Source organism: Azolla caroliniana, unplaced genomic scaffold (assembly GCF_043228905.1).
Source record: "Azolla caroliniana isolate FFs.n. ecotype wild unplaced genomic scaffold, voAzoCaro1.0.p SCAF_16, whole genome shotgun sequence".
Classification (NCBI taxonomy): domain Eukaryota; kingdom Viridiplantae; phylum Streptophyta; class Polypodiopsida; order Salviniales; family Salviniaceae; genus Azolla; species Azolla caroliniana.
In genome coordinates, this window is record NW_028230451.1 from 13,061,548 (window position 1) to 13,073,635 (window position 12,088).

The following is a 12,088-nucleotide window of genomic DNA, read 5'->3' on the forward strand; positions in this document are numbered from 1 at the left end:
TGTCAGCTTTTTATCCACATCGGACAGTGGAGATCGCACACGCCATCAGTTGTGCAACTTGCACCGTCCGCACCCGCGATTCCCTCACTTAGCTCTCTTTAATTTTTGGTAGTAGCTAGACACGAGCATACATACATACATACATTACATAGATACATACATACATTACATAGATACATAGATACATACATACATTACATAGATACATACATACATTACATAGATACATACATACATTACATACATACATACATACATACATACATTACATAGACACATACATACTCTGCTCTCAGTCTTAGAGAAAACCAAAGACAAACAAAATAAGGGGAAACAGAGAAGGTGAAGGTGAAGGTGAAGGTGAAGCCGAAAGACAGAGAGAGAAGAAGGCTTCAGCTGCACCATGGCACTGGCTATGGCCTTTGCTTCGACGCAGCTCCGCCCCAATCGATCGAACCATCCATAACTGCCGTGGCTTCGCTCTTCTTCCTTCTTACTACTAATTCCTGATCCTACATTCCCCACACCAACCCCAACACTGTCCTCAAATACTGCATTCTTCTTCTGCATCCTAAGAAAAGAAGAATTCTGCAGTAGTTGTAGTAGTAGACATAGAAACAGAAGTAGACAACCATTGCAAGTGAAAGAACATGCGAAGAAGAAGTAGCAGAAGTCTGCAATAGAAGAACAAGTGGTGAAAGAAAACGAGGAAGGCAGTAAGAACATAAGAAGAAGAAGCTATGGCACCTTCAAGCAGAGTTTCAGATCAAGGTCTAGTATTTTCTGGAGCAGTAATGACAACAGCAGAACCTTTACCTTCTTCGAGAAGCCATGGAACCTCCAAAGTTGGCTCTCGATCTACCACGGAACAGAAGCATTATAAATCAGGTAACAGTTCCACGCCTACTCCTCCTCACATTCTCATGGATCTGAAGCAGCGAATCCTCGCATCTTTAGCTAAGATTTCGGATAGAGACACGCAACAAATCGGACTCGAAGAGCTCGAAAAGATCATGGAATCTATAACTGCTCCTGACTCGATCTCGGTCTGTCTTTCGTGTCTTTATGATTCGGAAATGCAGCAAAAAAGTGTGGTAAAGAAAGAATGTGTTCGGCTGTTCGGATCTTTAGCATCCTCTGAACATGCCGATCTATTGGTTCCACACTTGGTGAAGATCATTGCAAGCATTATGAGAAGGCTAAGAGATCCTGATAGTAGTGTCCGGGATGCGTGCGTGGATGTGATCTCAGTCCTTTCTGCGCGAATGCTATCGTCAGCATCAGCATCAGTTTCGTCTCCTGGTCCTACTTTGTCTTTGTCTCCTCTTTCCCTTGAGAAGGAAAATGGTGCACTTAATACATCATCTATTGTGACCTTGGCCACATTTACGAAACCTCTTTTTGATGCTCTTAGTGAGCAAAACAAGAGTGTTCAGACGGGCGCAGCCATGTGTCTTTCCCGAGTCATTGAGAGTGCAAAACCTCCTCCGGTTGGCCCCATGGCCCGTCTCTGTCCCCGTATATGCAAATTCATGAGCAACCCCAACTTTCTTGCTCGACCTGCATTGCTCGCAGTCATCGGAAGCTTATCACAGGTTTGTCTTTTCTATCTATCCTCTTGCATTTTGACAGGATTTACTTAGGAAGACAATGCTGTATAGTTTTCACATTTGGATCATGAAAAGCATAGAGATTTGTTCTATGTGGAAACTATTTGTTTTTAGAACCTCTTTTCAATTAGAATAGTAGCTTAAACTAAAATTTAATATTTCAGGGCCATTTGAAGGCCTTGAAACATGTCCACCTCCAATGGAAATGGTATGGGAGCTGTTTCCTGTAATGTAGGTTAAAAGTGCGATTTTGGCTCCCTTACCCTCCTTGTTTTTGAAAACCTAGTTTGCAATGTAACATGTGTAGCGTTAAAGCTAGGAAAAAATCACATTGTATTTTTGGTCCTTGTCAGTATTTATAGTTCTTTCTCTCTGATTGGTTCCTAAATGTTTATCCATCTTTGCTACATTTAGTCATAAGGTACAGTACATCACATTGTGCTGTACTGTGCATAAGACATTTTTTTCTTTCTTATAAAGTATTTATCACTGAAAATAAAAACTCATTTGCATGATAATGGAAGTGTACAGCACCTAGTGGCGGATGTGCTGGATACAATGGAACACCAGATAACTAGCAGGCAGTTGCTCTAGAATCAAAGGCAGTGAATATGATTCGCAACAACATACTTTCAACATATCTTTAGGCATTCATTAAGAACAATTCAGTGGATTAATGCATTCTAACCTCTGTATTAGCTATCTCACCTATTCCTATGGAAATCAATGTAAGTTAAAGAGATGGTAGGATTCATCTGTCGGATGGAAAGACAACTAGCTCAACCTTATCTGAACTTTAGAATGTAAAATGTAGGATTCATCTGTCGGATAGAAAGACAACTAGCTCAACCTTAGAATGTAAAATGTAAAAGGTACCAAGTATGATAGGATCTGTTAAAATAAGATAATACTGCAAATAGAAATATTAGATGGCGCAAATTTAATTGTTGCTGCAGTTTTTGCTATTGGATAAAGTGTTTCTCTGGACCCGTCACTCCATTTCTGTTTTTCATGTTTATTGATGGATTGACTGTGGAGGTCTTTTTAGAAGTTTATCAATTTACTGATCAGTAGTGTTTCATGCCCAAAGTATCAGTATTGAATTGGAAGAACAAACAATGAATTATGTCCAACACACAATATGATGGATCGCCTGTTGTTTACAATGCAGAAATCAATAAGAGAGGAGAGAGAAATGAGGGAGTAGCAATAAGCTATTAGTATCATACCTAAAATGCCTCAATTTGATAATTTCCACCTCGTTACATACTCATGGCTCTAATATGCTCTTCTTACATTACAGGTTGGAGCTCTAGGTCAACAACAATTGGGTTTGGTTATGCCATGTGTGCATGAAGCCTTAGAGAGTAGTGATTGGGCAACACGTAAAGCAGCTGCTGAAACCTTGACCCGTATGGGAAATAACCTCGGTCCAGCATTGTTATCCTTTAGATCAGCAACCCTGCAAGTACTGGAATCTTGTCGCTTTGATAAGGTTGGTGCTTTTGGGCTTGTATGGATGTTATATGTTTAATTCATCTTTATATAAATCCCTTCTAGTGCTTTTGTAGGTGAAACCTGTAAGAGACACTGTCCACGATGCAATTCAGCTATGGAAGGCCTTGACTGGGACTGAACTGGAGTCCCTTGAATCAGCAAAAACACCTGGTAATTTATAATCTATGAAAGGCACTTTGCTTATAAGTTATTTTGCATGTCAGTAATATGTAATGTGATATGATTCTGTTATTACAATGTGTTTAATCAGACAACTCCGAGCCAACAAATGGAATGCAGAAGCTTGAGTTACGTAGTTCAAGTCCTGTCCCTAAACTGGCAAGTCCTAATGCAGCAGAAGGTCCTGTAAAAGGTAATAAATCCAGCCCGAGACGAATGCAGAGATCAGCTGAAAAGCCAGTTGAAGCAATCAGAAGAAGGGCTTCTACTCTCAGTGATAAGAAGCTTAATCCAGAATTCTTTCAGAAAATAGCTGCCCGAGACTCTGATGATTGGCAAATTGAGGTTGTATTGCCTCGCAGTTCTTCACAGATGTCTAATCCTGAGGAGGTTTGTGCTGGAGATGGAGTTATTGTTGACGATGCACCTATAGGAAGGACTACAAAAGAAGAGAAATCTGCAGAGGGTAGTGAATTATCAACAGTGTTGACATCTACTGCTGATAACTCACAGTTTTTGAGGGACACAGAAAACTCAGTGATGCAAAAGGGTAGTGGAAAAACTGAATGTGATGCGGTATGGAAAGCAAATATCCATGTCACTAACGTGGCTAGTACTAGTACTTTTGAAACAAATAATGGGAGATCAACTTGGGTGTTTATAGAGGAAAGACTCTGTCAGCTTGAACAACAACAGTCAAGTCTATTGCAGATGTTTGAGGTACTTCTGTCTAGATCCTTTGTGCGTCATTATATCTTATTGTGCAGTATGGGTTGGCTACATTTTGTGTATGCTGTAAAATTTTGATTCACCAAAGCGCAAATGAAATTCAAGCTTTTTGCTGCCAAGGCTTCCAATAGGTGCTAATGAAGAATGTTGTCTATCGTACTTCTTTTGGAACCCTTCTGGACATTGGAGTTCTGTTTCTCGCAACTATTTGTGAGAAATTCTGTTTCTTGCAGCTATCACTTATCTTATGAACTAATCATAGAAGGATGCCAAATTTCCAATGCTCACTTCCATGGAATAAGTTATATTAATATCCCAACATCATCAGAAAACAGATGAGTGCTGCATTTTATTTGCAAGCTTATTGATTCTGTTCCTTTCTTGTTAGTCCATTCATTCATAATCCCCAAGACCTCTTTGATGTCCTAATGTTATTACTTCTAGTACTCCCTCTTTTGCTAATGCAAAAGTAGTAAGTTGTCCTATTGCTATTCGTGCATTATGCTGTATCTTAGTACTAATCCATTGTTTTTGAGCTCCATCAGAGCTTTATATTCATGGTGGAACTATTTTCACCAAACCAAACCTGAGTAAATTTCCTAAAACAATTCATCATCGTAGCAGGACTTTAGAAGTAGTATAAAGTTCTCCTCCAAATCCTGTGTCATATTTTGAAAATTAATCATCTCCAATTGTAATTTAGCCTGAATTCCCAAAGTTTCATCTGATAGATTTTTGTACTCCGACCTGATTACAAGTGTTGATAGTGTGTAAATGTAGTCATTATGTCCATTTATCGTTAATGATTTCAGCCATGACTTGAATGTAACTTTAGGAAATTTCCAAAGGAGATTAATGAGTGTTTCCATGTGTAATTGCTAGAACAACAAACCTTTGTGTTACTCTATATAGTTTTCCTTTTAACTTTCCCAGAGCCTTGGAATACTAATCGCCATTTAAAGCTTTGTAACTTGGATCAAAGATAACCCTAACTCTAATCTTTCTCTAGTCCCACACTCAGCTTATGTTTTCTGGAGACATGAATCCTTGCTTCTGTATAATTAGTATGGAAACTGTTTCTCGTAATTGGGATTTCCCAATTTGAAATGAAATCCCATAGCTTCTCTAAGGTTCTATAATACAATATGCAAAGGTTGTCATTTAAACTCTAGATCACCAAATTTGTGTGTTTCCATTATGGTTTATAATAGATTATTTACATTATATTTATGGCTGATACTTTCCAGGATTTTTTAACATGCTCCGACGAAAATATGTTTATATTACAATCCAGGCTCCGTGACCTTGAGCACATGGTTGAAGATTTAGCTTCTGAATCACAGTTTTTTGGAGGAAAAAGATTGAATTCTGGTGTCATGAGAACAAACTATGGCTTCAAGTTACATACCAGATACAATACCCCTGGATCTGACTATGTGAGCTCTGGTTTTGGTAAAAGTGTGAATGAAGAACGAGTCTCTGCCTCTGAAAATATTAATAAAAGCTTGAGGTCAAGTATGTATCGTTCATCTGAGCCTCATCCTCGAGATTGGGATGGGTTTGCACACAGAGGCTTTAGGGATGAGCTAACTGTAACTGGGACAAATATGGTAGATTCTGGTATGCGGCGTAGAGGGTCTACTGATGTATTATCGAGGAGCGAGAAGGAAGAGTTCGAAGAAACTGAGGAGATAAGATTGACAAGAGCATGGGAGAGAGTACCTGGGGCATTTAGGCTGGGGGAGGGTCCTTCTGCTCGAAGTGTTTGGCAAGCTTCCAAAGATGAAGCTACTCTTGCAGCCATCCGAGTGGCCGGAGAAGATGCTGAACCTTCCGACGCAGAATCTCTTTCTTCAGCAGCTTCGAGACCTTTGCTTAATGAAGTGGCTTCTGAAAACTTACCACAAAAGTTCAGTAGTGGGCGGGATGGAAAAGGGTATTGGAGCTTATGGGGCTCTGCCATGGAGTTTATTCGCACGGGAGACTTAGAATCTGCTTATAACGAGGTGCTTTGTGCTGATGATGATCTTATGCTCATGAGATTGATGACTCGAACTGGACCTGTCCTGGATCAGCTCACTATATCGACCGTGGCTGAAGTTTTGCATGTTGTTGGTCAGCTACTTCAGCAGCAGAACTATTTCGACTACTGCCTCGCTTGGATCCAACAGGTTATTTATTGTTTCTCAGTTCTAACAAGGTGCATCAAGACATTTCCTGCAAAGGGCAATGTGATGCACTGTCACTTATTTGCAAACATAGTGATGAATTATCCTTAAATGTTTACACACGTAATGTTCATTAAGGAAGATGTATTAAAATAGGATGGCTTATTAAAATATCCCTAGGTTTTAAGCCATTTCAAATAAAGCTTTCCAAAATAAGTAGATTGGCTTCTCTAACTGAGCTTTATATACACGTGTGCCCGTATGAGTAAGGGAGAAAGAGGAATTAGTAAAGGATCCAAGACATTACTTACGAGATAGGGAATTAGGAGTAACAAATGACATAGTAAAGAACAGGAGAGAAAGGTACACAAATCATTGCTTGGATATTTCAAACTAGAGAATGTCATATAAATAGAGTTTGCTATTTACTTTTGCAAAGAAAATAAAATATTGCCAGGCCTAAGATATGGTTTTGTAGGATTTCTAGCTTTGGAAAGGAAGATTTCTGATTACCTTGAGCTTTACAGGTGGCTAATATGGTGGCTAATAATGGTCCAGAATGCTTCGATTTGACATTAGATTCAAAGAAAGAGCTACTAATGGCTTTGCAAGAATCTTCTGGTATGGAATTGCCTGATGGGTGGATTGGCAATAGTATAGACGAGCTTATACACCAACTTTCAAGTGCTTGGTCTATAGACTTGTAAAAGGCTGCATCAAAAACATGCTCAGAAGTCTTTTCTTATTATTATGAATTCTTAAAAAACATCGTGTGAATGTCTTTGTCCGCGAAACTGTATTCATTTTGTCTAGTCTTTTTGGCATGGCGCATGAGCAAACAACAATTTGAATATGCTATATACAACAAATTATGATAGGCTAAAATGATTCAGTGTTTTTGGTGTGATTCTTTTTTCTATGAGGAGTTCATGAAATCAACACCCCATCGCTAAAAGTGCCTTGATGGGCAAACACAGCAAGAAACATTTAGGGAAGGAATAAATATGGTGAAAGGTATCTTCTGAAACATATATTATGTAAAGGTTCCATGTGAGGTGGCTGTGTTTTTCTATGTATACTAAGATACAGCCAAAAACATGATCCAATGGTGTGATGGATGTATCAAAGCAGTAAAATATCTTATTGAACTCGCGTAGGAAACCATAGTTGTAAATGATGATTAAATTTTAAGCTAACATGGTCCATGAGGATAAAACTTCCAATGGTATCATGAATGAATCGAAGCTGACTCGAGTAGGAAACCATAGTTGTAAATGATGAGTAAATTTATGCTATTGGTTTCATTTGAAAAGCCTAAAGATGGATGTAACTATGGGCCTCATTTCAGCTCAAACTTAACCAAACTGTTGAGTCATAGTTTAATGGTTTATTGGTTCCAAAGAAAATTAAATGGTTTGGTTTGGTTTGACTTATTAATAAATTGTTCAGTTTTAGTTTGGTTTGTTGGTTTATAGCTTTAAGCATAGATTGACATATTCACATTTGTAGGGCCTCTCCCATGAATGTATCCGAATACGAATACGAACACATTTTAACTCAAGGGTTTTTTTGAAACCCTAAATTTGGTTCTCAGCTTGCAAACTTAGGGTTTTTTTGAAACCCTAATAATTTAACTAATTATTAGTGAGTTAATTAATTGTTTAGTGAAATAATGAATTTTTAGTGAATTAAATATTTCTTTTAGTGAATTAAATCATTTTTATTATATAAATTTATTTTGAAAAAGGAATGGTTTTATAATATTCTTGGGGCCATTTCTTATTCTCAAATCTTGCAAATATCATGCATGGCGAAAATCACAAAAATGGTGTATATGTCAGTCTATGGGTTTAAATGGTTTTGGTTTAAAGGTTTAAAAGTTTTTAGTTAACTTTTTCTTCTCCCTTAATTGCTTACTAATTTAATGGTTGCATTGATAATTTATTATTGATTTAATTAATTTAACTCAAATGCTTATTTAATTTAATGTATTTTAGTTTTTTTAATTAATTTAACTTAAATGGTTAGGTCTAAATTTTTTATTAAATGGTCAAGTTTGGTTTCAACTTTTCCCTAAATAGTTTTGGTTTAAATGGTTTGGTTCACCTTTTCTTAAATAGTTTGGATTAAATGGCTCTAGAGTTCATAAACGATTTGGTTTGGTTTTTATTTTACGTAAATGGTTCAGTTCAGTTTCAAGGCAAAGAAATTGAACCAAGCCCATTGCTAAAGATGGGTTCTTCATGTTGGATAGTGCTTAAAGGCTTTGGGTGGATGTCGCATGTGCACTTAGCACATGCCCCATTTTGACAATGTTACAATGCTAGAGGTTGTTCAATAACAATGGTCCAATTTATATGTTGAAGCCTCTTGGAATACCCTTGATAGCCACTTGTCTTTTCTTTCAACACTTGCCTCTTGGAATTCTCCTTGCTCATATTTCAACACTTCTAGGGATAGGTTCTAGTTATAAAGAACCGTAGGAAATGTGTAATATTTAAAATTAATCAATGATGTGCATATAAAATGTAATTTTTGAAGAGGAAAATATTCAAATATTGTACCTCCAAATTATGAAGCTATGTAAAACTACAAGTGTAGCAATTATATGTTGAGTAGCTTTCAATAGGAAATTAGATACAAATGAAGATAAATTAGGAATACTTAAGTGCAACCTAGAGCATGTGTGCTAAGTGAGACATGCTTTGTTCATAATGCATGGGATGATGCAAGCATGTGCACCAAGTGGCAATGCATTCTTAGCCTTGACTCCATGGGAGACCCAATACAAGGACACCTAAATATAAGGTAGTCATTAGAGATGGTGAATCAATGTGTCTAACAACCTTCATTTCACATGGTTTGCCAACATTTTACTACCCTATAGACACCAAATCCACGAGGCCCTCAAAGATTCTCTATCTTATGGTTGTGAGCACTAAATGGCATTGTCAATTGTGAGTTATTGCAAATAGATTGTGCATTAAATCAATGTAACTAAAGAATGAACAAAGTTCTTGGACATTATAAAGGATAAACCATAATTTCACTTTCTCTATCTGAGAAAGACCAATTTGTACCCCTTTTGCAAATGCTCAAACTAAATTACTAATGTTGAGACAACATTGCTATAAAATTCTAATTAGTTGGTATGTCGTGGCTTTATTCAAACAACTGTAGTTGTTACATAGTTTCCATAGTTCATCACAATTTAGATCTACGAGTAATAGTGTCATACTCCTAACAAATATGCGCCATTGTTAATAATCCTGAAGTTGGGGATCAATCTCATCTTCTTTGAATTGATTAAGTAAATACAAAGGAATAGAAACAAGTGTAACACCATGTATGACATCAAGATTATGGTTAAGAAATATGTGTAGGTGTTGCCATGGTGGAAACTATTTAGAAAAGCATTATAAAACTTTAATAAGAATACCAAATAATCTTTGTTCATAGAGAACAAGAATGCTTGACAAAATATGCATAAAATGAGTAAAAATAGATGGTTTGTAATATATTTGTAAAGAAATGGAGAGTGTAGGTGATCTTGTGCAATGGAAGGAAGTGCGTGTGTGTAAGACAAAGAGAGAGAGAGAGAGAGAGAGAGAGAGAGAGAGAGAGAGCCCAGATGGATGTAGCTTAGTTGGTAAGGTTGCCCAATGGAGACTAGGTGGTCATGGGTTCAACCCCTACATTCCACAGTGGCATCTAGTGAATTAAGAGATATATAAGAAGTATATAATAGAGAGGTGAAGAAGTTGGGTTTCGAACCCAGAACGCAATGCTTGTAGTGCTAACAACTTACCACTAGGGTAAGGTAATTATGATAAAAGAGACAGAGAGAGAGAAAATATAGAGAGCGCAGATGGATGTAGCTCAGTTAGTAAGGTTGCCCAATGGAGACCAGGTGGTCATGGGTTCAACCTCTACATTCCACAGTGACGTCTAGTGAATTAAGAGATATATATGAAGTATATAATAGAGAGAAGTGAGAAAATTGGGTTTCGAACCCAAGATCTAGCTTGTAGTGTTAACAATTTACCACTAGGGTAAGCTAATTACAAAAAAAAAAACACACACACAAAGACAGAGAGAACAAGATGTTGTATTAGCAGAATGTAAAATACATCCAATAGTAACTTAGTTACAAAAGGGTTGGTTTAAATACCAACTAACTTAGGGAAACTACCCTTTCTACTATTTACAAAACTAACATGAACCTAGAGTGTCTATTGCTAGTATGAAAGCCATTGCATTGGGGAAGTTGGGTTTGATTCTCAACATGCCCCTTCAAACGCAACTTCTTGTCGTTGGAAAGTCGTCTTGCTATTTGGTTCATTTCGGCTTTTAGGATTCCTCGGTTCTGTGTGCAGATGGTTGGTTGGATCGGTTTTGACTATTCTCCTTTGTTCGACTACTTCGTGCTCCTTGTTCGATTAGACTGTCAGCATTGTGCTTTGACTCTCCTTGGTCAGTTATGCTGCTACTTCGACTGCTCCTTTGGTCTGCTTCGATCGACTGATTGGATGTTGTTTGGCTGTGCATTGTTCTCGTCTGCGTTGTACTCCCCCTCAACCTCGGCAATGCGGCAATTGTTAGGCCAAGGTCTGACATGAATTGTCTGAGCTTGTCGACTCCTAAGGCTTTTGTGAAGATGTTAGCTACCTGAAGATTCGTACTGATGTGTTGCAAGTCAACATCTCCAACTTGAACATGCTCTCGGATGAAGTGATAGTGCACTTCGATATGCTTCGTGCGCACATGAAACACCGGGTTCCGAGCCAGATGAATACTGCTCATGTTGTCGTAGTAAAGGAGAATCTGATCCTTGATTGGAACTCCCAGATCCTTCAATATTCTTTTCAATCATACGGTTTCACATGTGCCCATGTATTCGGCTTTTGTGCTCGACATTGCGACTATCAGCTGCTTTTTGTTGCTCTAAGATATTGCTCCATTGCCGAGGGAGAAGACAAATCCTAATGTCTATCGTCTATCAGCCTTGTAGCTGGCCCAATCTGCATCTGTGTGCCCTTCGAGTTGAAGGACTGTGCCCGACTTATACATGATGTCGTAATCCATTGTCCCACTAACGTACCTGAGTACTCTCTTAGCGCAATCCAGATGAATATCCTGAGGTTTCTCCATGAATTGGCTAAGTAGACCAACGGAATAACTGAGTTTGGGTCGTGTGATGGCAAGATAGATTAAGCTACCGATCAACTGACAATACTGAGTTGGGTCACAATCTTCTGTTCCAGAGTTAGCATCGAGCTTTAGGTTTCAATCGAGAGGGGTTGACACAAGTTTGCACTCTATCATCTTGAACTTGTACAACAAGTTGAGGTGATAGTGTTGTTGGGAGATCATGATCCCGACTGGTATCCGAATTACTTCTATTATGAGGAAGTAATGGAGCTCGAGCATGTCTTTCATTTTGAATCTGCTGAACATGAGCGATTTGACCTTGTTGATGTTGGCTATATTGTCTCCTCCGATAACCAAATCATCCACGTACTGGATGATCACAATCAGGCTTTCAGAATCGCTTCTTACGTAGAGGGAGTTGTCCAATTTCAACATTCAGAAGCCGATTTGGTGAAGATACTGAGTAATCTTCAAGTGCCGAGCACGCAATGCTTACTTGAGTCCGTACACTGGCTTCTTGAGTTGGTAGACTATGGTCGAATGGTTGTTCGATTCGAAACCAAGTGTTTGAATCATGAACACTTCCTCTTCTAACTTGCTTTGAAGAAAGTGGTTCTTCACGTCCATTTGATGGAGGTGACACCCTCCAACAGTCATGAATAGTCGTCATCGTTGCCATCACGGCAAAGGTCTCCGCGTGTTAGAAATGTAGTCATCTTTGTGATCCATAAATATGCCGACTCTTCATCTAGT

General features: G+C 38.2%; 1 protein-coding gene across 1 annotated transcript; it reads left to right on the plus strand.

Annotated features, from left to right (window-relative positions):
* The first annotated feature begins 347 nt into the window (after nucleotides 1–347).
* TOR1 (ARM repeat superfamily protein) lies at nucleotides 348–7,091 on the plus strand. The gene is made up of 6 exons (XM_087332037.1): nucleotides 348–1,595; nucleotides 2,914–3,105; nucleotides 3,182–3,278; nucleotides 3,379–4,007; nucleotides 5,264–6,187; nucleotides 6,712–7,091. The coding sequence occupies exons 1-6, from the start codon at nucleotides 741–743 to the stop codon at nucleotides 6,889–6,891; spliced, it is 2,877 nt and encodes a 958-aa protein (XP_087188163.1). The 5' UTR covers nucleotides 348–740; the 3' UTR covers nucleotides 6,892–7,091.
* Nucleotides 7,092–12,088: the final 4,997 nt, after the last annotated feature.